Below are 26,261 nucleotides of genomic sequence, written 5' to 3'. Positions count from 1 at the left end.
CGGATTCATGATTTCCACATAATAATTATGTTGGAAATCCGGAACCTGATCGGTGATTTGCACTATGGCAGTGCGTAGCCAGCGGCCTGCTCCCCGACCAGGGAGCGAACTGGTTTGTTTGTGGTAGGTACTTGGTGAAATCCTTCATACATGCATCAATACAGGAGAACATATGGGAATACATAATCATTTGCATTCATTAATATACAAAAAGGATTGCACCAAGTACTTACCTTGTCTGTCGACCGCAGGCCGCTGGCTACTCTCGCCGGGCTTATTTTTGTTACCCAACATACTGTGCGATCGGCGAACGGGTCCACGATCGTTTCAACGAGCCTAATTCGAATTAAATTGGAAAGTCGATCGATCTGGAGATAAAAGCATCGCTAGTGAAAGATCTGTGGGAGGAATTTGGAATCGAGTGAATGGAGATGGAACTGCAACATCTCTGCTTTGATTTTCTGGTGGTAATTTTTTGGCGGAATTATTCGCTTCCGGCGACGGACAATTCTCAAATAGGTTTCCTGTCTTGTGAAGGTGTAGTCTGATCGTCCGGGTGAGTGTAGTCCTGAGAAGGACTGTTGTCGGTGGCAGTGACTGACGTTTCGACAACCTGCGCGGAAGTCATCATCAGAGTCAAGTGAGTGATTGTTGTCAGTAGAATGTTCTTATTCCAGTTCGTGTGAAATGATCGGTTGGTTTTGCCGTGATGTTATTGGCTGTAAGACTCAAGTGACGTAAGTCGTTCGTGATTGGTCTGTTTCGGTCTGTCGGTAAAGCTAGGTTGTTCTTTTCCGGTCGTTTGTGATGTTTATGTCGTGAATGAGTCGTTTGCGAAGGATCGTAGTAAAGCACTATTGCTCAAATAGTGCTTTACTGCGAAGGATCGTTCTCATATACGTCTCATAACCGCAGTTCACACATATGTTTCATATGTTTGTTGTTGTTTGATTTATCATCTACGGGTTTATATCGAATTAATTTGATGGCCTGCTCCCAGTTGGCTTGTTAGCTCAATTGGTAGAGCGCTGCACTAGTACCTATTGCTCAAATAGTGCTTTACTGCGAAGGATCGTTCTCATATACGTCTCATAACCGCAGTTCACACATATGTTTCATATGTTTGTTGTTGTTTGATATATAATATTGTTGACAGTCGTTTTAATGTATTTCAGAAAGCGCTCAACCCGTGATTGTGTCGTGATTGGTAATGTCAGATTCGGTTTCACAGCTTTGCTCTGCAGCAGACAGGCAGTCGCTTAAGATTTCAGTCTCTCGTTGAACTCTTCAATCACTCTGTCACTGTCACACTGTGAAAACTCGTTTGCAGATGCCGCTGCCTCAGGGCAATTGTCTTGAAATCTGTAGTTGCAAGGTAGTATAAAAAATACATGATCCACTTGACTACTGAAGTCTTAAAAGTTTTAATAACTGATATTATCATTCAATCTTGAAAGTTAGCAATTAGAACTGATATTATAAATGTGGATTCATCTTGTCTTGTGACTATCGGTGTAACAACGACTAAATACGCCGTTTAGCAAAAGACCTTAAGATACATCGAGAAGTAAATAGATCAGAGGATCTTTAAGAAAAAAAAAAAGTAAAAGAGATGTTTTACTTAGGCTGATGGTGACAGATTGGTTAGTATAATATCACAATCTTACAAATAATGTGAAAGACTCTTACATGTTGTCTAACTCTAAATCACGATCACTGTCATTTCCCGCTGATGTTCCTTTAGGTGAACCGACGTTTCACATTACACTTTCATCACTTTGACTTTCTTGATCTCCTCCGCGGCTTCCACTCTTCTTCAGGAAGGCTTCCATATTTCTTTTCATTCCAGCTATTGTTGCATTGTGTTTCTTGGCATTATCTTCCTCGTTTCGACGGTTTTTACAAGCTGTATTAAAGTGTTCTGTAAGGCAGCAACAAAAATATGACCTCCAGTGATCTTTACTTTTTTTTAAGAAAACAATGAATTCTAAACACCTGCTTTATTCTTTTACAATACAGAAGTACTCTGGATGGTCTTCCCCAGTGGTTTTCTTTTAAAGTAAAATTGATGATGATACTTCAAAGTGAAACTTCCGAAGCTTTAAATAGAAATGTTTCTGCAGACAAGCTTGAAGGATAATGCACAAAATTTTATGTACTTTTTTTAAAGTATTGAGCTTTAGTCTACGGAGTCCTGTCCGTTGGTACAATCTTTAACTTCTGGCAACGACCACACCTTATAGTAAATTCATTGACCGCTCTGCTATTGAACATACTTGCCAGAGCTACAAACACATTGAAAGGCTAATTCACTAAATACATTAAAGACGATTTAAATAATCATCGTTATCATCATCGTCTCCATCATAGTAATAAAATGATAAAATTTTAGGAAAAATCATGGCTGTTAATATTAACAAAAATTCTTAACGAGTTTTTTTAGTCGCACATAGCCAAATTTAGATCATCCAACATCTTGGTCTGTCGTTCATTTCACTCAACACTTTCGCCCTGTTTTAGGCGCTTTACAAGGTGGTCGTCCTCTACCTTTGAAGCTGACCTTTTCCTTCCATCTCTTGGCTTTCGTTTGCTGACTTTGCTCTTTTGCTGTTCTTCGCCACCGGCAACTGTGATATTTATCACCGGGGAATCTTTCGAAAAGACGATTTCCTTTTTAAGAACATTGACTGAAAGAAAATAATGACAATAAAATTAATTAATCAAATCATGACTACGTCCTTTTTATCTTTTGTCTATCTACTTTGACATTTATATTGGTGTCATTTTTTCTGGGCCGTTTTAAACCCCACTCCAGTCTCTTTCGTAGTCCATAAAAATTAAATTTAAGTTGCGTTTAATCGAGAAAAAAATCTGTCCGAATATTCTCTTCCTAGTCTTCCTAGGTTGTTCCTATTCTCAGGTCTTCTCATTATTGTCAACACGCCCCTTTTGCAAAGCGAGCGATCAAGGATCATCAAGAAATATCTCAGGAGGTGTGTTGAATATCGCCTCTAACGACCCTAACCGAAATCACGGCTCTCATCAATGACTCACTTTCTGTATAATTTCTGAGAAAATTGTCCATTCTTAAGCAAACCTCTAATAAAATATGTAGGGGAGACTGAATAAAACTTTTCTAGACTTCTAGTATTGTAAGGGCCTGTTTACATGGAGATATGGTGACCCTTCTAGAAGGGGCACCCTCTTAGAAGGGTAACCCTTGCCTATTGTATTTTCCGGCTTGGTTTACATGAGAGTTAGGGTCATCCTATCTGCTTGGTGGGGTAACCCTCCTGCGAGGGCCAACTTTTTGCCATGTAAACACTTGAGGTAGGGTCACCCTCCTAGAAGGGTCAACCGTTGTGGATTCAGTTTACTGTCAGATTGCCGCGAAACTCTATAATGGCTTCGCGCGCGTATAAGCCCGAGGAATATTTTCGCCGTTCTGTGGTGGCCAAATTGTTTGAACAGAGTTCGAAACTGTCGGAGAACAACAGTGTCGACATTTCGAAAAAAGACATAGATGATCATGAATTAGTGGTCGACGAGAGTACCATAGAAAGCCGCTCGACTTGGAAAGATATGGAAGAAGGCCTGCCACGTGAAAAATTAAAGAATTCACAGGGAAAACGAAAAGCGTCCTTCGCCACTGCTCTGTGCGACCAGGATTCCGCCAAATTCTCCCTCGGCGACAAAATGGCTCTCCTTCGTACTTGCCTCATTCGTCGCATTGCAACATTACACTGGACGGCTACCTGTAGCGCCATTCGCTCTTGTCGGCGTTTTTCTATTAGGGGATACGACAGCAAGAACCCACAGCACTGAAAAACCGCAGCCAAAGAGGCAAGCGCAAGGAAAATTGAATTTACCGCCAAAATACTTCGTTTGTCCGCCATTTTGGTTGTTTTGTACTCAGCGACCGCGCAGTTATCTCCCTCGGTGCCAAATTCAATAATCGCGATAGCTCTGGGGCCAAGACTTTGCATGTAAAGGGGGGCTATCTTTTGCCCCTTCAAGAAGGGTGACCATCCTAAGGGGATCACCCTATCTCCATGTAAACAGGCCCTAAGAGATGGAAGAAATTAACGCGAATTAAAACAATTAACACAAGGTATGGATATCAGATACCTTTCACACGTGACTTTCAAGTAACACGTGTCATAAATTATGATCTCTTATCAAATTTTCATGATGAAAACACTAACCTTGTAAAACTGCAGAATCGACAAAAAGCGGCCTTTTCATGTTCCACTGCGCTTGTGTATTGATTGAGAAAGCTTTACTGTCTTCTGCGCCTTTGGCTAGTCTGCACAGCTTAAGATCAATAGATGACCCTATTCCCCGCTTCTCAGCTTCGGCCTTGAGGCCCGCGTGTTCAACAATATGCCTTTTCAGGGCATCAAGGGAATTATGTTCTCTTTTCAGGGGAATTCTGATCCTTTCCTTTCCCCCAAGAAAACTGAAAGATCCTGGAGATTTGGGATCAACGAAGTAGACAACCCCTTCTAAAACACGAAACGGCTCCTCGCTGACTTCGCTCTTCGACATTGTGGGTCGTGAGAAATGAACACAAGACGTCAGACCTGAAGACCTGATCGTTGGTGTCAAAAGTCACATCAGCTTTATTTTTGGATCAACGGGTCACGCGAAACCCTATTGTTTGGTCACGCAAGCTGAAGAAAACAGACACGGCGATCTCCTGGAGAGTTCCTTTGTAGGGTCTTCGTAGCCGTTCACGGAAAAAGGGTCGTTTTCGTGTTTGTTATCACGGGTATCGGAAAATTATTTCTCTTTTTCACGTATCACGACAATCATATCATTCACGGTTCACGAATTTTAAAACTTTTAGATTACGGATCACAGAAAATAAATTAGTCCGATCACGTTTCACGTGAAACCCCCTTACGGCCCCTCATCAAACGTCACGGTATGAGGTATCATTTCTATGCTGATGACACGCAGATATACGCGACATTCAACCCCTCAGATGCTTTACAGTCCAAATCACTAATGGAGGAATGTATTCAAGATGTCCAACTATGCATGGTTGCGTAAAAGCTTAAGCTCAAAGGGAATAAGACGGAACTCCTTGTCCTGACTGCTCGCCATCGTCCTCAACCTCCACTAGATTCGATCAAGATCGGAGCTGACATTATTAAAGCTAGTAAATCTGCCAAGAACATTGGTGTTTGGCTTGATAGTGTGCTTTCTATGGATGAACAAATAAATAACATCTGTAAAACTGCCTTTTTCCACCTTCGTAACATAGCTAAAATTAGAAAGTTCCTCTTGCACAGTGTGAAATACTTATTCATGCCTTTATTTCGTCGAAGTTGGATTATTGTAACGTTCTTCTATCTGGCCTACAGCAGTCACAAATTAATAGACTACAACATGTACAAAATTCAGCTGCCCGCCTACTTACAGCCACCAGCAGATATGATCACGTTACGCCTATACTTACCTATATTTGCTGCATGTGTCCACCCGTATTGATTTTAAGATACTTCTTCTTCTCGTTTTTAAAGTATTAAATGGTCTGAGTCCTCTGTATCTTAGTGAACTGTCAAGACCGTACATTCCTAATAGAAACATAAGATATTCTAAGAAAAAACTCTTAATGGTACCTAAATGTAATCTTAAAACATATGGGTATTGTGCTTTCTCTCATAGAGCTCCTACTCTGTGGAATGCCTTGCCGGATGACATTAGGCAAGTGGACCTTTTAACAACATTTAAGTCTAAACTTAAAACCCATTTATTTAGGCAGTTGTAGTTTTTGCATTCATCGATTTTTCACTGGTTTTTTAATTCACTTTAATTCTTTATTGATTATATTTTTCTATTACTATCATTGTAAAGCGCCGCTGGATCTTTGAGAAGCGTTGCGCTATATGCTATGTATTTTATTGTAATGTATTCGAGATTTAAGAAAGTTTTTGGGAAAATTTGAGCTTCATTGTGGACTTATAAAAGGACAATTCAGTCATTAAAACCGGTAGGTGAAACGTTCATTGCCGAAGACATTGACAGGAAGCAAACTGATACTGCTGTAGATGTAACATACTCAAGTGGTATTCACGCAAGGCTGAAATTATTTCCATCACAAAAAAACATTTTCTTCTTCCCCTCTTGCGGTTTTTCGGCCCCGAAAATCACGGATTATAATATGTAAATAACAGTTGTTCTGTGCTAAATGGTTTGAACCCGGGGGTAACATGTGAAAATGTATTGTGATCGTCCGGGTGAGTGTAATCCTGAGAAGGACTGTTGTCGGTGGTGGTGACTGACGTTTCGACAACCTGTGCGGAAGTCATCATCAGTCAGAGTCAAGTGAATAGTTCTATTCACTATTCATGTCGAAACGTCAGTCATCACCACCGACAACAGTCCTTCTCAGGACTACACTCACCCGGACGATCACACTACACTTTAACATAACTTTTGCTCGTTAGATAATTAACAATTATTCCACGAGAGCGCGTTGGATATGAGGTGATAGATAGCCAACGAGGCGCGTAGCGCCGAGTTGGCTATAATCATCTCATATCCAACAAGCGCGAGTGGAATAACTGTTTTATTAAAAACGCCCCCAAGAAATTATTATTTTGTAAGAAGAAAATGGATTTTTTAGCTCCCTTTTGATTTTAAGCTGGCGCGTACGCTTACCATATTTGTAGATTATGGTATATTGGCTGATATACCATAATGGCTAAGCCAATAAAAAGTCTTGAATTGCATTATCCAATGATCCAGTTTTTAATAATATAGAATACGTTACCTTGGAAGAGTGTCTTACTGAAAAGCAGAGATAAGACTGTAGGAGGACTCACCCCCACCCCGTTGAAAACCCTTTTGATAACTGTTTTTAAGTGAAAATAATTAGACTCAGTTGTGAGTGAATAAAGACACTGTGGCACGGTTTTTTTCGGTGATTATCAAACAGATGGCATCGTTAGACGAAGGGACACTAAAATTATTATGCTAGAAGAAAACAATAATGCGTTGATGAATTGAAACCCGTTACCGGCTTCAGCATCACCTCCCCTCAGGAATTTTAACTTTTGAAGACTGGTTCCCGTCGCCTTGGCCAAAAATCATGTTCAAATGCTCTACCTAAGTACCAGATTTTAGTGGATCTCAATAAAGTTAACCGTTAGCCGTAGAACGGAAAGAAATCAGCCGTTAGGCGTAAAAAATTGACAAACTTTAACCGTCAATCATGAAAATCGTTAACCGTAAAAAATTTAGCATTAGGCGTACAAAGTGGCCGAAATTTTAACCGTTAGCCGTGAAAGCCGTCTTCCCATAGGAACCCTCATTTGACTATCACATCTGTTGTAAAAGGCAACATCAGCGACCGTGACTTTCTGCTTATTGACCAGCAATTGATTTGAATATTCAAGCTTCAAAACCTACACCTTGTAGACCCTTTCACGGCTAACGGTTAAAATTTCGGCCACTTTGTACGCCTAATGCTAAATTTTTTACGGTTAACGATTTTCATTAGCCATTCGCTTTAAGTACCGCCATATTAAAAGGTAAACTACCAGTATTCCACTGGAAGGAATTGACCCTTAAAGTTCAAGTTCCCTTCCCCACCTTGGTAAGGTTCAAAGGACGACATCCAAAAGCCTGTGGGTTGCCCCAGATATGAAGCTGTGAATTAATCGGTGTATAACGTCATTGACACAGATTCAACATTTTTTGAACGTCAAAATCTAAAAACAAAATTGTCAATTAGTATGCTAAGCAAAAATAATTCGATTGAGTTAACGACCAGGCCTACATAAAAGAAGACGGGTGACTCCTCTACAATTAATTTTGAGCAGATAAACGTAGGCACGAGGTAAAAAGATTGCAAGGACATGTATTTTCAAACAAAAAAACTCAGTGAGAAAATAAAATTTCGATGGAAATACCTCGAGCGTGAAGGTTACAACAGCTTACTATATGGCACAACAGTCTTGTGGTAAATCCGAGCGTTCTGATCAGTTCTTACTTGGTCGGGATTTTGCCTTACGGACCGTTCCACGGAAACGATCACAAGCCGTGCATTTTTGTTCGCGAAAGCCAGAAAATTAAAAATCAAATACTGAAAAATGTTTCCCCGAGTGCCATATAATAACATACCTAGTAAAGATAACGATTTGCTTTCTGCTGTCTCGACCTTCTAGTAAAATCACTGGCTCGAGCTGTATTGGGGAACATTGGCCCTCAGTCGTATACGGACCTTGCTGCACTCGTTCCCTACAGCCACGATTTCGGGCCGATAATCCTCAGTGCGGCCCTCGCGCTGAGTTAGTAAGAAGTTATTCTTTGTGACAACTGCTTATTTGTCTTCCCTAGCACACCATAGGTAACAAAGAAGGCTACCTCATGAAGTCTCTGCAAGCAAACCACAAATTTAAAGAAGATCTTGAACAACGTACGTGCTGTGCACGTGCCATTTCAGCAGTTTGACTGGACCGACGCTCAGCAACAGTTTGGAAAACTTCCTCGAAATAATAATTTTTAGAAAAGAAAACCTGAAAAACAGGTTGGCTGGAAAACTGTTCTAAAAAATGCCTTACTAATTCTGGGTTCAGCCTGGCGTGTTATTCCTTTAGCATGGCTGGATAACCTTTCTAGAATGCACCGCATCTTTGTGACCTTCTCCTTCATCCAACGGCTAAAGAACAGTGATGCCCGGAACAGGTGATCTATTCCGATTGCTGGAGGGTGTGTTAACAATTGGCGCTCGATCTAAAATTAAATCTGACAGCCTTTAGCTGTTCAGAAATGATTTGCGGCACGACATTAGCGAATGTAACATCAGCTGAAGTATCAAAGGTATAACCTTTTTCTCGACACAGTTGTTTTAGTTTGCGAACAGTTTCCAGCCCAACCAACGCCTGAAAGATTGATTTCCATTTCCATGAGTTTTGTAACTAAAACTCTCAATCCGGGAAAAACTATCTTAACTCAGCTAAGATTCTTTGTTTATATTAGTGATTTCAAATAGCACACCCTTCATTCAACATTTATCCTCAGTTCTAGTTCACCTTTGTATTCTTCTCCCATGTCACTCATTTTGTACTTTGCCTCTGTTTTGTCTTTACTCTGACTTTTGATCCTTTCCACTCAGTTACATTCAATTCTGCATGAGATCCCCGCTGCAAAGTTAACAAGTGTCACAGCGATGACTTACTGATAAGAAAAATGATCACATTGATATGTTTGTTAAAAACCTTATTCAGGGATATTCGTGACCGTAAAATTACAAGATGGGAACAAGATTGAAGACTGATTGTGTTTCATATGCACTTGTATCAGATTGCTTCCCATCTTCAATGTCTCCAACAAAGAACATTTCACCTAATGGTATTAATTAATGATTGAATTGTCCTCTTTCAAGTCCACAATGAAGCTCATTTTATTACCCGAAAGCTTTCTTAAAACTCAAATGTGTTCGAATATGCCAAGAAAAACGGACGCCCTCCGCTAGTTTACGGAATGTGATACATTTTTAAGAATTTCGCCGTGTGACATGGACGAGAATCTGAAACTAAAGTAGAGATAGAAACCAATCTGTCGTCGTTAGCTATGTAAGGCTAGCTTATTGTATTTGATTTCCTGATCGAACACGGTGCTAACTGGTAAAATGAGCTTGGAATTCCGGAGTCAACTAGAGGCTGCTTAATTAGATTATGTCGTGACGTAAATGCCGATGTTGCGATTTTCACAAAGTTCGTGCGGAAATGAAAAGCCCCGAACTAACTTTTTTATCCTCGAAAACAACACTATTTCCACTTATCATGAGCGTAACCTGAACCAATTCTGAGTTACACCACATGGGGAAAATGATCATTGAAAATTTGCGACAAAATGCGATATTTGGATTTTCAAATCCAAATTAGATGAAATGGTCCCGTTTTAGAGTTAAACCATACCTCAATCCTTCCTATAAAAATTGATAAAATTGATACGAGCTTGCTTTCTATGGTGTATTTCATAAGCAAAGTTCATTTGTCTCTACTTGGGGCACTGATTTCTGTCATTTTATGACCTCCGACGCTCATTTCAGTTTACGAGAATTTTCTAGCGTAAAGAAGCAAGTCTGGGAAGAAAACCTTACAACGTTCCTATGTTCACTATAACATGTATCTGGGCAAAATATGAAGGTTTTCAATTTTTCGACCATGTACCACATTTTTCGATTTTCACTCAGACAATTCACAAAGTCGCTCTTATTTTCCTTTTTTCTTAAGGTTTTCGCTCGGAGTGGGAGAGCAAAATGTAGCCCTCACAGACTTTTGTATAAACCCTCAGCTATGTTCGGCATGTAAAATTTCTCATTCATTAGGTAAGTTCCGTTGCCCTTTACTCCCTTTTTTATTTCAAACCTAGGGATACATATTGGATTAAGTGTAACAAGTTTCACTCTTCAAAAGAGTTTTATCCGCGACGGTAGAAAGTAAAACGCTTTTTGTGACATTAAAAGAAACTGTTCGTTATGATACTGATTTCAAGGTATTATTGTAAATCCATAGCTGCTTCTCCTGTTCTTACATGATAACTGCAAGCGAATTCAATAATCATTGGATCATCAAGACTTCCATACGTTGCCAAAAGCCAGGGAAATCAGTTGTTTTCTTTAGATATACCTGAAACAGCAAATAACCTGCGATAATTTACCTTAAAAAATGCGAATTGTACTTATATTTATCGTTTCATGATCACTGTGGTCAACTTGATCTTTTTAACTGTCCAACTTATTACCTAGCGTCCAACGGGGTGCATCTCAAAGGTAAAATAAACACAAACGACGCCAAAAAGGTTTTCATTTAACCATTTCTTACCTTTCTTCTTTGTGGCTTCTTTTACCTCTGGTAACCAAACACGGAGGAACTTCATTCTGTTCTCTACACCAACGGCCACGAGAGAGCTATCCACGCAGGCCCCTAAGCAGACTGGCCGTTCTCCGATATCTAGCACAATCACAAGGTTCCCTGATCTGACACTAAACAATCGAAGAAAGGTATCCTGGTCGCAGCATACAAGTATAGATTCATCGTCGACAAACATACAGTCAGAAATGTCACAGCGGTCTTTCAAAAAGGTGTTTATTGTTTTTCCAGTATCTGCATTAAGAATGTATAGGCCAAAACCCTCCTCAAAGAACTTCCAAGCAGCGACGGTGTCGTCTCTGGGTGAAAACAAGAATTGCGGGCGAATAAACTGGTCGCGCCACACTGTGTTTCTCTTCCACACAATAGAGCCGTAGTTCCAAAAAGTGACGGTAACCAACTCGTCATCCCAAAGTGTGTGTTCAAGAGGAATGGTTTCGTAGGTACAGACTAAGACTTGACCCCGGCTGTTGAACGACACTGAATGGGTGAATCTATCTCCGGGACCCCAGGCCGTGACGGGAGGACGAAATTCACTTTCGGAAACATTCATTACGTCCAAAACCAACAGCTCTAAGCCAACACTACAATGGGACGTATTGCTGTCCGAATAACTGATCACATTTCTTTGTCTAAAAAGAGAACAGGGAAATGGTATGCTAAAACTGAATAATCATCAAGCTCTAAAATCTGTGCAGAACGATCCCACTGGAATGATTCGTTCAACGTTTGTATGCGTTTCTTTCCTCGATAGGCCACCAATTCTTCTGATATGGGAATAAGCTCTTCATTGCCGGTCAGTGCGGGAAGAAAACGAATAATTTCAGAAAACTCAAAATTCCACAGCTGCGGCTCCCCTATTTTGAGACGTATGATCACACCTTCTTTCATAGGGATGAGAGACGATAGCAGAGGGAATATCTTTCTTGTTAGAATTTCTAAACTTTTCATTCTGAATACAGTTACGAGAGTATCGAAGGTCCGAGCAGGTAATCTGATAGCATAAACGGTATCACCTACAACTGACATTTCGACTCTAATGATCCTAGCATCACTAAATTTACTTGCAACTCGTCGTTACAAGTAAATTTGCAGTCAACAATGTCATCGTAGTCTTCAGGCAGTTTGAGCACTGTCTTACCGCAACTTGCATCGAGGATGTGTAGACCATAACCTGAAAAGAAGGAACCCCAAGTGGCCACAAAGTCTTCTTTGCGCGAAAAGGTAAACCTGGGCGAAAAGTGATCTGCGTCATACCTCGTAGAGATTCTTTCCCACAAAATATCGAAGGGGCTGTTGTTTCTCAAACTAACTTTTAATTCTTCTATGTCAGAAAAGCCGTCGTCTATTTCCTCACAACAGTAGACGAGCATTTGACCCGACGATTGCAAGAGATAAATTTTGTTTCGTGCTCGATGGTGATACACGTTCGGAGAGATGAAACAATCTCTTCACTGACAACATTGAAGATATCCACAACAATCATTTGAAAGCCAAGCACACCTAAGAACTCCTCACCAACGAGAGACTCCTCCATGTCTGTTGAAAAACCCTGCTTTGGTGACTGTTTTTTTCAGAGGAACAACAGAAACTATTCTTCCATTCCTCCTGTGCTAGCGAAGGACACTTCCTCTGACAGGCTATGAGTTCGCGAGATAAACAAAGGACTTTTCCGGCACCGTTCAGCTTGGTAAGAGGCTGTACACACTTGGACAATTCAAAATTCCACAGCTCTGGTATTTCATTTTCTAAACATACTTCAATGCCCATCTGCACAGGGAGAAGAGACAGTGACGGAGAGAAGAACGACTTGCGCTTCAGAATCACTTGATTCAACAGTCTGAAAACGGTGATATCAGTAGCCCTGTCATCCGTACAAACTGAATCGAGAGTGTTTCCTTCTGGTGAAAACACAACCTCTTTGACCACTGGTATGGAAGAATTGATACTTTCTCTTCTTTGGTGGCGAATATTCACTGTGGCGATGTATTTGTAAGATGGGCTCCCGACAAATGCTGTCTCCTCGTTTACCTTGGTGTAAAATCCTGCCGATAAGTTTGGAAAAACACCGCGCACTTCCCCCACCAAGCTTATCCTTAGATTCTGCGAGTTTAAATCTGTCAACATCCAGGTCCTTGATTCAATGGGCCATAAATGAAAGTACCCATCTCCCTCAATCAGCGAAGGGACACTAGCTGAGAAAGGGAGTAGATTTTGTGTTGGGATTGGCAATAGTTTGTAAACAGGTTCATCACCACGAATCCAAGCATAACGACTATATCCAATGTCTTGTAGCATAAATAATAAAAAACCATAGACAAGGATGTTCTCTTCTGAGGCGAATTGCAAAAGTGAACATGAGGTATGTTGAGTTTTGGCTAGGAATTGCCTTCTTTGTGTGTCCACGTCAACAATGAACACACCCCCTCTGATGTCAGAAAACGAGATGAGCGATCCGTCTTGGGAAGTGGCGAAAGCTCAAATAATTTCTTCCCAAGAAAACTTACTCAGCTCTTTGCCATCTTCCATACTCCACAGCAAAAGTTTCTTGGGATTATGACAACAGTCTCTTAATATTTTCTTCTTGTCTTTGGGAAACGCACAATACGAAAACTGGCAGTCAAACGTGGTGGAAAGCTTACGATATTCTCCATTGAGTGTGTAAACATTTCGAAGGCATCCGGTTAAGACATATTGGCCAGTTGGATCAAAAACTACTGAGCGGTGAAAGGTGAAAACGTCAGCCGATCTACCACTGTACGCACCCTGGTCATCTAATATACCCGAGTCACATGCCAAGGCATCGTATACTCTTTCAATTAGAGAGGGCCGTATCCATTCGATTCTTTGCTTCAGGTCCGAAGGGACCACAAATAAATTGTTCCATCTCGGCATTGGCACACCATATTATCCATTTTAGGGGAAAAATCAAAGCATGCCACATTATCCGAACAGTAAAATCGACCTTGCACTACCCCCGGCTCTTCTCCTGTGTCTAGGTGTTTAAAGTACGAGACTCGAGGAAGCTTAATTTCAAGGACCGATGCTGCTCTGTGAGATAGCTCAGAGAAGCCTTCGTTGATCAGACAATGAATATTACATATGGATAGTTACTAAATAGATAAGAATGTTTCCTCAGCACCTTGGACAGACATCTCAAAAGAAAACGAGTTTCCTCTTGCAGTGAGTTGAGTTTAACATTTTTTTGAAAACTTTGGAGATCATCTGAAGGAACGGCGTTGTTCACTCAAAACCTGCAATAGATGAGTTCTAAATCTGTAATTTAGGATCTCACCAGGTTATCTGAGATGAAGTTTGTTGTACCATCACCAAATCCACTCAGCTCAATCATATGCTGGACACCATGTTGCAAAGCGTACTGTTCCGTGACGCCAAACTGAGAATTCAGGAGCCCCCTTCCTTTGATACTGTCCAGTTCTGCGTTGCAAAGGTCGAAGAGGATCTCATGGCCTTCTTTATCGTCCAAGGTAAATTCATGTCGACCATATAACGAGGTTTTTGTTAACCAGTCTTTCACCGATTTATGGACGAAATGAAGTCGGTTTTCGTGGATTGGCAACAAAGTAGAGATGCAGGAAATTGCTTTGTTTACCTTTCGTAGAGTAGCAGGGGACTTCTTACCAGGCTCTAAAATTTTGGACACAAAAGCTACAGGCAGGGGCTCTCTGTAAGCTGTTAGGACGCAAAGGAAACGCAACACTTCCTCTTCTTCAATCTTTAACTCTGCGCAAAGTTCCTTTCTAACCGTTTAAAATGATCAGGATAAACGGACGAAATACCCAGAGGCAATTTCTTCTCTATTTCCTCGATAGTAATTAGCGAGATGTTCTCTTCAAATCCGATGATAATAAAATAAGCAAAAAAGAAAACACCTTGGGCCTTTTCAACCAGTCCATTCAAGAGAACACACTTGTTTTGTGACTCAAGTTTGCTTCCCAGACGTAGTTCATAGAACAAACTAATGTCTTTCACGTTTTCTTCCTGTGTTTCTTCAATCTGGATGGGCCGAAAATGCTTCAGGCTCTCAGCATTTTTTATTTCTGGTCGGGTTTTTAAAAGAAATCAAATCCATTTTGGAAGCTTACAAAAATGCCTGCTAATTACATCGAGCAGTTCGTTGCGCGCGCGATATTCACTTTCATCCAGGCCATCTACAACCATTAGGGTGTTTCTTCCAGGATCTTTGACAGCATTGAGTGATTTCTTAAAAAGCAAAGCAAACAATTCTTCAACACCCATGCCGTTGAGTTCCCCACCAAGATTCCTTGATGACTGTTCCACCAGGGTTTCTTTATATTCTGGTAGAGTACGAGTCAAGTGAAAAGCTAAAGATTGAAGCATCAGTTGAGGTTTTCTGCAGTGTACATTGTTATGTTAACAAAAGTGGCTCCCAGACACGCGCCCTATTTCCTGCATTCGTTTGCAAAGGACAGCAGATATTACGGACTTTGCCATTCTAGCATTTCCACTGATAACCATTACTCGGTTCTGGAAATTTCTGTCATCCAGCCATTGTTCAACTTGTCTGAAGATCCACCCACGCGTTCCTTCTTGGAATCTTTGTGAGTGATATTCGATATCGCCTTTGAAGTCGGCTTTCGTTAGATTCTTTAGAATGTCATCCGATTTTTCGATTGCCTGTTTCCTCCTTAACTGCTGGATCTCTTGCTTGACTTCCTGCAATGCTTCATTCCCCTCTCTGGTGTCTTCGTGTGTGTTATCCAGTTTTGCCTTGTTTTCCTCAAGCATTTTGGTAGTTTCGTGTTGGTTCTGAAGTATCTGTGAAACAGTTTCTTGCGCTTCAGTTTGGGCTTGACTGATTACCCTAGTAATGATTTGGTATCCTCTTCACTGTCTGCCCAGTCTAGAAGTGCATTAATATAGTCTTCCTCTCCACATTGTTCATCTTTCAATTTATCTATCGCAGCCATATCTAACCCAAGAGCAATGAGAACAGAACTAATCTCACGCCAAAGACTGCTAAAAGTTGACTCATTAACACTGGTGGATGTGACATGACCATACAACTCATTGCGGTAGAACTTGATGCGAGCAAGGTTTGCTTCAAAGGAATTATCACTCGAGTGTGGCTTTGAATTCCATCCCGAAGATGGAGGGGTTAGGCCACAAATTTCGGTGAAAAGAAGGAATAACAATGTAATGTCAAATAATCTGGGGTCTAGTGCAGCCCCAGACGGTGGGAACAGTTTTTCCCATTGCGGCTGTTTTAGGATTCTTTTTCGCAAGAGAGTGCGAGGAGTTTTAAAATGCGAATTGAGATTAGTGGCAAGGCCTGTGGGGGCGTGATAATGATAAAAAACGTTCCTTAGAACCGTTGTTCCACCATCAATAAGAAGTCTGCTGAGTTTGGCTGCGTTTGTTTTCTCTGCAGAGCTTGCCAATGGTGAGGGCGCTGGAGCTGCCATCTCCACTTTTCGCAGCCCAGGTACTTTTTCTTTGGAGCATAAATTGCTAAGAAACATACAACATAATCATTTTCGATACTGAGCGATCATGACAAAAGTACTCCTACTAATTTTCTCAAGCCTTAAAAAGGAGCAAATATGATCCAAAAAACTTGTTCTTTACTATTAACACTGAGTGATCATTAACAAGGGAATCCTGCTATTTTTTAATTTATTAGAGCTTTATAGCAAACGTTATATATGTTATTGACCAGCCGGAGGTCAGTATTGGGAAAAAATGTGCCCGAGGTCATGGATACCGCCCGAGGCCGTTGATATTCAAGGTCTTAAAATAATTGGGAAGAATTTGCTATCTTTCTATAACATCAAGAAATGGTTAGATATTCTAGTCTTCTCGGATAGGGACGAATAAATGGAGGTACCGTCTCCTGCAGGGTTTGGGGTAGGAGACGTTAATTTCACACACACGATATTACTGTGTGATGGATATCCTCCCCTAGGCTGGGATGGTGGGATGTACAGGCTCCCATTTAAACCAGCTTCAAGCTGAACTGGGCTGGCCTGTCTAAGTATCGTAAATACATACATACATACATACATACATACATAATGTGACACTTGTCAATTGAAGAGGAAAAAGGAGTACGCGTTTGAATAAACAGCAGTACTTTTATGACAAACACACATGAGTTAAATGACTATGCGACGATGTTCTCATAAAAAAAATGAACACTCGGAGATCTTACGAAAAGTATTGTTTATTTCCAACAACGGTTAATCTTCAGAGATATACCTCTGCTCCGTTTTAAAGTGTCGCGGAGAGTCAAATTCTAAGTGAATGTAGATGTGTGCTTTGGAGTTGTCAGTCTGCTTGTTTGTTTTCTGTAATGGTGTGTGTAAATCGGTTTTTCTTTCACCGAAAAGCTGAAGTCAGTGAGACTCGTTCCAGCTAGACATAAGGGGATTTAATGCGACTTTTATTCATCGAGTTCCATCGGTTACTGTTGTGAAATTTAAGGCAGAAATGCCCAAAGTCAAGGGATTTGCAAAGAATAGGCGAAAGTGTATTTATTGAAGAACTCAAAACTTCGCTCAACGTTTCACAAACGAAAAAATTGTGTTAAAGAGTTCAGATATAGGTGGTTTGCACGTTACGTCATTGCCGCCATGTTGGTGGACGTGAACAATAGATATCTCATTAGCTCCTATTGTTCGTCCACCAGCATTTGTTCCTTTTACCGTTGTTACCTGTGTCTCCAGAGATTGGTTGCAAACCAACTAATAACAATTGAGAGTCACATTAATTTAGGAAATAGCTTTGTTTACCTTTCGTAGAGTGGCAGGGGACTTCTTACCAGACTCTAAAATTTTAGACGCAAAATCTACAGGTAGGGGCTCTCTGGAAGCAGTTAGGGCGCAAAGAAAACGTAACACTTGCTCTTCTTCAATCTTTAACTCTATGTAAAGTTCCTTCTCTAACCGTTTAAAATGATCAAGATAAACGATTTGACCACGATTATTTTTCCAAGTAGTTTGTTAAGCTTTTATTTCTGGTCGAACTTTGAGTCTAAACTTTAAAGTTATGCTGAAGTTTAAAACTCACCAATTTACAAAACCAAGCCAAATCCAAGCTTTCCTCGGCCTGGCGTCCCGACCACTTTCCTCCGCGCTATTTGGAAACTTTAGTCAACTTGCATTATTCCCAATCAGTTCTTTGATTTATATATTTCATTTACCAATTAATAGCGCTTTATACTATTACTAAAAATAGATTTTGTTACATGATAGCCTATGAGACCCCCCACACAGACTCAGACAAACATTGCGACCAGCTTAAAGGAAATGTGTGAGCGAGAGTTGTAAAATTGAAACAAAACGACGGAAAATTTCGTCAAAAAACGACTTAGCGTTCTAAAAGGAAGCGGCATGGTTGGTACCAAACACTGTTGTTGGGGTGAGTGCAAGACAGACTCAAGATATACAGATAAATGGCCAAAATCACTGAAAGAGTTAGAGGAATCGGGGAAGAAAGTATTTATTCCTTTCCCAAAACCTTCGCAAGACATGGCAAAGTGCAAGCGTTGGCTAGTAGCTTGTTCGCGTGAATTTTTTACGGAGAAAAACATAACAAGAAACACTTATATCTGTGCTCTTTACTGGCCTGGCGAAAAAGGTCCAACAGCCGAATTTCCCGATCCACTGAAGGCAAATTTAAGACCAGCGCAAGCAAGTCGAGCACGTGCTCCCAAGAGAAAAGCACCGAAAGAAAGAGAAAATCCAGCGTCAAAGAAACAGAAATTATTCGATGACAACTACGAGGAACAATTATCTAACGATATTACAGTTTCTGATAATCATGATCAGGAGTCACAAGAAGTTGAACCGACAGTCGACGAAAGCAGTTTTATTGATGAAGAATGTGTTGATGAGGATTGTGCCGTGATCGATACACACAGTTACGTTAACCCTTCAAGAAAGTTGGTTTCTGATCAAGGCTCTCAGACTATATATTCAAAATACGAGTTGTCTGCAAAGGTCGAAACTATGATTTCGAAAAACGACGTCTCTACAACGCAGTTACAGGGTCCTAAAATAGTGAGTACTTTATCCTACGAAAATATCGTGCAAGATGTAGCTCTCATGAAACACTTCACCGGCCTCAGGCCTTCCCAGTTTGAAGTTTTGCATGATTTTCTTGACGATGTTTGCCCTTTGGAGACAATCAACTACTGGAAAAGTAAAGATTGCCCAGCAACGGAGAATGCAAGAACTGGGCCAAAAGCTGATTTTTCATCAAGAGGAAAACTTTTCATTTGCCTTCTAAGACTGAAGAGGGGTTTCACTCTCAATACTATTGCAGCTCTTCTTAGTACCCCAAACAGGAAAATTAACTTTTCCTACATTGCAAAGATCTTTACAACATACATTCAGTTGATGTATGTAATTTTTAGAGACATGCAAAACTTTATGTTTCCAGAGAGAACCCAATTTAGCAGGTTCCTCCCTAAGGTATTCAAAACCATGAAGAACATACGTTGTATTGTTGATTGTACTGAATTTAGAGTGGAATGTTCCAGGAATTTTGCTAGGCAAGGAAACACTTTCTCTTCCTATAAGCACACCAACACATTTAAGTGCCTCATTGCTGTAACCCCCTGTGGTGGAGCATGTTTTGTTTCTGATTTGTTAGAGGGTGATATTGATGATGTTCGCATCTTCAAGGAAAGTGGCCTTTTGAAGCACCTTAAACCATATGACTTGGTTTTAGCAGATCGTGGTTTCACTGTGCAGGATCTCTTAAATCCTCTCCAAGTGCAATTAAAAATCCCATCATTTTTAAAAGGTAGAAAAAGTCTTAGTGCTGCAGAGGAATTGGAAACACGTAGCATTGCAAAAGCTAGGATTCATGTAGAGCGTTTCAATGAACGCTTAAAGCAGTTCAAACTAGTCAGCAGAAGAATACCTTTGTCTCTTGCTCCTGTCGCAACTCAAATGGAAGTAGTTGCAGCATGCCTTGTCAATTTTCAGGCCACCCTTTGTAAGTAGACTTAATATTTTAACTTAAGTTTACAAGGCTCTAACTAATGGATGTGTATAGCAGGTCATCTTCTTATAATAATATATTTAATTTGAGATGTAAGGTAAATTTTCATTTTATTATCTATTGCTTCCAGCAAGCTATGTTTATATTCTATAAAACAGAACATTTTGAGAAATAAATCTTATTTACATTTCTACACCTGTACACAAAATGTGGATGTTAATTTTTAAAAAAAGTTTCAAAACTCAAAGAAACTTCATTTGTACATGTTGGAGGAATAAGTATTTGATTTGAATTTGACACCTGCACAAGATGCAAGTCAATGACAATTTTTTTTATATAAACATATCAAAGTTTCTAATGGCCATTTCTCAGTCTAAGCATTGGAAAATTGAAATGACTTTGCTGGACAGAAATACAATGATATAAACATGAAAACATTAACTTTTAACTGAGAATAAACCAAATTACGATTACCCAACTACTGTACATTTTTTGTCGCTGTCATCAACCAAGATTCGAACACTGAGCCAACAAAGAAAAATGATTTCTATAAGAAAGTGTCCTTTTAAAGGCCCATGTTCACCCAAAATGCATTGCACACCCTGTGCTCCAGAAAAATGTTTTCGGGTAGTTGAAAATTGCTGTCTTCAGTATGTGTAGAGTCACACTTTGGCCAAGCATGAAAACAAGTGAACACCCCATCAAATGTGTCAGCCAATCAAAACACTGCATTGGACAAAAAAGTGTTTCAAAACAACAACACAAATGTGCAAAGCCACTTGGGTGTACATGGGCCCTTAAAGCATGATTTGTTATGTCTTTCATTAAACTGGACCCACTCCAGAAAAAGAATTGTAAAAGTAAAGATGCTTATAAGTCCAAGAAAAGTTAAAATATTCTCAAAGATTTTTCATTTTAAACTTAGGCTTTTGTCGTCAAATTTTAAAGTAAGGGCAATAGTCTGACTATAACCAGGGCTAAAGAGAATTCCAAAATAAAATACAAAATTATACGAGTAGCAATCAATGTCAGATTTATGCTCTCTTTACCTTGGACCTAGCTACAATATATTAAAAAACTTAAAGAAAATCCCCGTGGCTCATGAAACATACATGAAGAAGACCAGAGCCCAGAGCCCTTTTGTCTATATTCACTCAAACCATCATACATGTACCACATATTATTATAATAAAAGGTACAAATGTAGTGACCCCCATTCCACAGTGTTGCCCCATACAGTGTAAAGCATTTCCCAAACAAAAACATTGATTGTGACGTGTTTGACAATCTAAGATTACCTCCTCTGCTAAGTAAATCAACTGAAAAAACAAGAAATGATTTCAAATTCAACATAACACGACGGCTGCTAACCCTCACCCCCACGCAATGCCATGAGGTGTCTGCATGTCCATGTTCATCAAAAGTCACATCCTCATTGAAAGGGATTTCTTCTGCTGGCTTGTTAGAAAAGTTCCTTCCACACTGGGAATCAGGTGATTGCTGCCAGTCTTCAAGGGCATCCAGAAAAATACTGCTTGTAAGCTTGGAGGGCTGTGCAAGGATGACTGACAGAGACTGCACTGAGTGTACTTGCAGCGGACAAGTTGTAAGGCAACAGGTTGTTGTAATGGTGCTTGTCAGGTATGGACGAAGGAGCATCAAGAAATAGTCATTCTCATTGCCATACAAGTCCAGGGTACCAGCAACAACTTTAAAATAAAAAATATAACACAAAAATTGAATTGAATATAATATTTTTATTATTACATAATCATTATTAATATACATTTTTCTTCTTATCTGACCAATCTTTGCCAACATTTTTATTACTGAAAATAGTTAGCTCTATTATAAAAATACTCAATGACAAATTGTTTATGTCAGAGGTAAAAATAAAATCCAGGTAAGTTTTTTACCTTCAAATTCTTTTCTCTCCTAGCCCTAACCCATGAATAATAAGGTTACGAGACAAAGGAAAATATAGAGAATTGACCAAAGTTAAAATTCTAACCTGTGTTGAAATGTGACCTAGAAGTCTGTGTTTGATTAAATGATAATTTTTAAAAGGAAAAAGAAAACAGTTTATGCGTACCTCTTAGTTGCTGCCATTGTGGAATAGACTGCAAGATAAGCAACTTTGCATCTGCATATAGGCCATCATCTATGAGCTTAAGAGATGTCCCTATTATGTGAGCTGACTCTGGAAGGTCACTGAGCTCCACCTTGTGTGATTTGGTCAGAGCCTGAAAAATCATCAACCAATTATCCAAGGGACAAGTATTGGTAAGTGATATCCCAGTACTCGTCAGGCCACCCCAAGGAAAGACAGTCAGCTCCTGGTCTTGTTCAGAAGCACATTTTTTAGCACTGAAAACAACACTGGAGGCTGAGAGTAGAGCCTCTGCAGCATCAATTTCTTCTTGGCAGTATAAGCTCGGCTGGATAGACTCTTCAACCAATTCAGATTCTATGGTTCTGCACAAGTCAGGATATGACGGAGGTGACACAGGTGAACATGCAGCAGGTGTTACAGGATCCATAGTAGTGGGCGATGTGCATTCAGTGGCTGCAAATTGTTCTACAGACTCAAAAGAAGAAGTACATGTGGTAGGGTCTCCAGGTATTACACCACATTCAGGTGATTCCAAAGGAAACTGTTTGGAGGAATGCAAGCTCTCTGAAGGCTCATCTAAAACAAATGGCAAGAGATTCCTAGAGACATGCATTTCAAAGAACTCAGGGGCAATAACAAGCATCCACAATGCTGTCAGACAACACAAAATCTTCTTAATGAGAGGCTCATCTCTTGGAATCCTTTCTACTGAATCAGGACCACTTGCTGCATGTAGAATAAAATCACAGTACTTTCTTCCTGTCACAAGAAGGATGTGTTGACACTGGTAATAATACGCATGGGTGCGCTTCAGGACACACTTCCCATCTTCTACTTTAAAGCATTGCCTACCGAGAATTTTCTTAGGCACTGGAGTTTTTGCACGTAACTGTCTCTACACTGTACTGTTTAAAGATTTTCAATGCCTTGATCTCTACAACAGTGTCATTTCCAACAAGGCCGTCTGGAGAACAACCAAGAAATGGGAACTCAGGGTTCACCCAAAATCCTGTAGGGGATACTCTTGTCTTGGTGGCATACTTCACTATAGCTTTTGGTTCACTTTCAAGGCCATAACGCATCCAGTATGTCTGAAAATGATCAGATGCAAGGCCCCAAATCTGGTTGGTAATAAACTTATTCGCTTCAATGGCAGCATTTGGCTGGGACTCACTAACAAGCTTCCCAACTTTAAAAGCACTGAGACACCTGGACGCTGTCAGCCTGCACCAGCGTTCACAGAACCATCTCTCGGATTTGCTCTGCTCCTGTGTTGCAGGCATTTCCATAAGAGCTTCCGGCTTTAAATTATTGTACAATAGTTTAACTTGCTTTAACAACATTTCTTTCCTCTCACAATCAAGTACGTAATCACTGTAGGTAAACTGTAGCTGAGTTTCCCACATTGAAACTCCTGTATCTTCAGCTTGAGACAAAGCTTGAATGTTTCTCAAAAATTTATTAATATGCTGCTCGTTTACCTCCCTATATCTGGCAGGCCTCGGATCAAACTCAATGACGGACAAAGTTTGCTTGGACCTCTTGCTTGGATATGTCGCATCGCTTACTCTTCTGGGATTTTTGTTTCTCTTCTTTCCTTTATTCCAAGAACATTCTTGGCTTGTGCAAGGTGTTTTCAACATTGTCCCATGTTTCTGAACATGGTCAAGGATACAAAATAAAACGGCTACAACATGACTACAACGACCTAAAGACGAAGCCCTGCAAGGATCACAAGAGGCATGAAGAACGGCACCACTGTTCACAGACAAAACAACAACAACATTGTGCGGCAACTCTGCTCTCATCGACGGCCAAACGTGAGCCCTCACTAAATAATGATCGCCGTTTACCGTGTCCATCATATCGTGAACAAAGCCTGAATCCACGTACTTTCTTCCATTTTTCAAAGGTTTATCCGTCATGTGCCCCAGCCCATCTTCGATGTCTTCAGGATGATCGGAAACATTTTGGATTGATTCTAGCGCGTAGTAATGCACGTGCCCATAGTTGAAGAGCGAAGGAATGTTTTGAGACGGAAAAACACGCCAGCCAGTCGACGGAATACACGGAATGGATATCGATCCAGAATTTGTCTTTACATCAGAATTTTCTCGAAGAACTTTGGCAGCAAACCATTTTCCATGATCGATTGCCGGATCAAGGGTGTAATAATTCCCGCTCCTCACACACTCTCACTCGCTGTTCAAGATCTTCTCGTTTACCGCTTAATTTTAAGCCCCTACATTTTAACCACCGTTTTAGCTGGTCTACAGTGTATTCTTCCGGTTCTCTTTCAAATTTGGAGCCAGGAACACTGTCCTCTTCGGTCAGAACTGTAAGGGAATGAGGCGTACTACTCGCCATTTCCCTTGTAGCTCTCAAAGAAGTGGAGTTTGTTTGTCTGAGTCACGCGGGGGGTCTAAAATTTCATGACGTCATTAGTATAAAGCGCCATTGCCCCCGGGCTATTTGCTTAGAACGACAACGTCAGAGGACGGCTCGTGCATTTTATCTGCAGTATCCCTTGAGATGTTTAACTTCTTCAGCTCAAACTGTGGTATCGACATCAGTGACAGCCGAAGGTGAAGGTTTTCGTTTTATAGAAAAAAGAGTTCTCCAAATTCTTTAGTACAGACTAAATTGAAGTCCTCAAGAGAGAGAAAAAAGACGAACTGAGCGAACGTATCAAGTCTAGAATGTAAAATTCTAATGGTGAAGAAGGCGTACGAGGAACAAGCCACAGCTATGATACAGAAATAGTTTTTCTGTATTCTTGTAAGAAGTTATTCTTTTCCGTAGGCTCGTAAACAAAAGAACTGTCGATTCCATGGGTTGAGCTGACCACAGGAATGACGTAGTTTTTTGTTGGCTGAATCAAATTGATATGGCGGGAGTATTTGACAGCTCGGTCTCTGGCTGCTGTAGATTTCTATTAACCAAACCACCCCAGGCATTGTTCATAATGTTCACATTTGGGGCCAATTTATCATATTAAGACAAACATGAGACGCTACCGACAATTTAGGCAAATTTCATGCTATACGAGAGAATCTTAAGTTACGAGTCACCTCATTTGCGCCAATGAATGAACTTCAACAGATCCTAAAATGTTCTGTATTTTCATATGAATAAAGGCTGATAGTTTCGAAAGAAACTGTTTGGGGCTGCGTCGGTGGGAGTAACGAAATAATTTGGATATATCAACAAAGTTGAAATGCGTATGATGCACGATCCTCGCAGTAGATAGCGCTATTTAAGCAATAGCGAAAATCAGACCTGAAAAAAATCAGGCCTGTACGGGATTCGAACCACTGACCTCTGCGATACTAGTGCAGCGCTCTACCAATTGAGCTAACAAGCCAACTGGCCTGATTTTTTTCAGGCCTGATTTTTTTAAGGTCTGATTTTCGCTATTGCTTAAATAGCGCTATCTACTGCGAGGATCGTGCATCATACGTATCTAATACCGCAGTTCAAAATATATGAACTTCATATATTTCATTGTATCTGATTCATCACTTTCACGGGTTTATTACGAATCAACTTAACGGCCTGCTCCCAGTTGGCTTGTTAGCTCAATTGGTAGAGGGCTGCACTAGTATCGCAGAGGTCAGTGGTTCGAATCCCGTACAGACATGATTTTTTTCAGGTCTGATTTTCGCTATTGCTTAAATAGCGCTATCTACTGCGAGGATCGTGCATCATACGTATCTAATACCGCAGTTCAAAATATATGAACTTCATATATTTCATTGTATCTGATTCATCACTTTAACGGGTTTATTACGAATCAACTTAACGGCCTGCTCCCAGTTGGCTTGTTAGCTCAATTGGTAGAGCGCTGCACTAGTATCGCAGAGGTCAGTGGTTCGAATCCCGTACAGGCCTGATTTTTTTTTTTTTTTTTTTTCAGGTCTGATTTTCGCTATTGCTTAAATAGCGCTATCTACTGCGAGGATCGTGCATCATACGTATCTAATACCGCAGTTCAAAATATATGAACTTCATATATTTCATTGTATCCAAAGTTGAAATGGTAAATTTGCCACCGTAATGATTACAAAAGCTGACGTTTCGAGCGTTAGCCCTTCGTCGGAGCGAATGTATTTTCATAGTCTAAGAGAAAATTGGAACAGGCACTTGCAAAGGCTACAAAGTCTGATCACGATGGTACCTGTTGTGTTAAACTCCCAAAGTTACTTACGAAGGGCGAAGTGCTTGGCGAGTCAATGAACTGAATACGAGCTAGCTAGAATCACCAATAT

At 40.3% G+C, this 26,261-nt stretch overlaps 2 protein-coding genes, 1 long non-coding RNA gene and 2 pseudogenes across 4 annotated transcripts; 1 reads left to right on the top strand and 4 right to left on the bottom strand.

The window, feature by feature from the left end:
- Positions 1–1,400: 1,400 nt before the first annotated feature.
- Positions 1,401–4,548, bottom strand: LOC148738002 (uncharacterized). Its single transcript, XM_088749373.1, has 3 exons — positions 4,206–4,548; positions 2,548–2,687; positions 1,401–1,921 (listed from the first exon to the last, which is right to left on the bottom strand). Exons 1-3 carry the CDS (start codon positions 4,546–4,548, stop codon positions 1,850–1,852), a joined length of 555 nt encoding a protein of 184 aa, XP_088605499.1. The 3' UTR covers positions 1,401–1,849.
- Positions 4,549–7,696: 3,148 nt separating this feature from the next.
- On the bottom strand, positions 7,697–10,565 carry LOC148738001 (uncharacterized). The gene is made up of 3 exons (XR_015997357.1): positions 10,552–10,565; positions 9,045–9,155; positions 7,697–7,721 (listed from the first exon to the last, which is right to left on the bottom strand). It is a non-coding gene; the product is annotated as an uncharacterized LOC148738001 (long non-coding RNA).
- Positions 10,566–10,761: 196 nt separating this feature from the next.
- LOC148738000 (uncharacterized) lies at positions 10,762–16,336 on the bottom strand (annotated as a pseudogene).
- A 1,742-nt stretch (positions 16,337–18,078) lies between these two features.
- Positions 18,079–20,898, top strand: LOC148737999 (uncharacterized). The gene has a single exon (XM_088751398.1). It carries the CDS (start codon positions 18,263–18,265, stop codon positions 19,880–19,882), a length of 1,620 nt encoding a protein of 539 aa, XP_088607524.1. The 5' UTR covers positions 18,079–18,262; the 3' UTR covers positions 19,883–20,898.
- On the bottom strand, positions 19,974–24,439 carry LOC148737998 (uncharacterized; annotated as a pseudogene). The gene is made up of 2 exons (XR_015997443.1): positions 21,973–24,439; positions 19,974–21,589 (listed from the first exon to the last, which is right to left on the bottom strand). The product of XR_015997443.1 is annotated as an uncharacterized LOC148737998 (transcript).
- Between the last annotated feature and the right edge of the window lie 1,822 nt (positions 24,440–26,261).

This window comes from Stylophora pistillata, chromosome 2 (assembly GCF_964205215.1).
Source record: "Stylophora pistillata chromosome 2, jaStyPist1.2, whole genome shotgun sequence".
Taxonomy (NCBI): domain Eukaryota; kingdom Metazoa; phylum Cnidaria; class Anthozoa; order Scleractinia; family Pocilloporidae; genus Stylophora; species Stylophora pistillata.
The sequence above is the reverse complement of the archived record's forward strand: the minus strand, read 5'-3'. Positions and strand labels throughout refer to the sequence as shown.

Coding starts and splice junctions, on each gene's coding strand:
- LOC148738002 (XM_088749373.1), bottom strand. CDS start 4,548: ATGTCGAAGAGCGAAGTCAGCGAGGAGCCGTTTCGTGTTTTAGAAGGG. Junction 2,688..4,205: donor CGATTCTGCAGTTTTACAAG/GTTAGTGTTTTC, acceptor ATTTTCTTTCAG/TCAATGTTCTTAAAAAGGAA. Junction 1,922..2,547: donor GGAAAAGGTCAGCTTCAAAG/GTAGAGGACGAC, acceptor GCTGCCTTACAG/AACACTTTAATACAGCTTGT.
- LOC148737999 (XM_088751398.1), top strand. CDS start 18,263: ATGGTTGGTACCAAACACTGTTGTTGGGGTGAGTGCAAGACAGACTCA.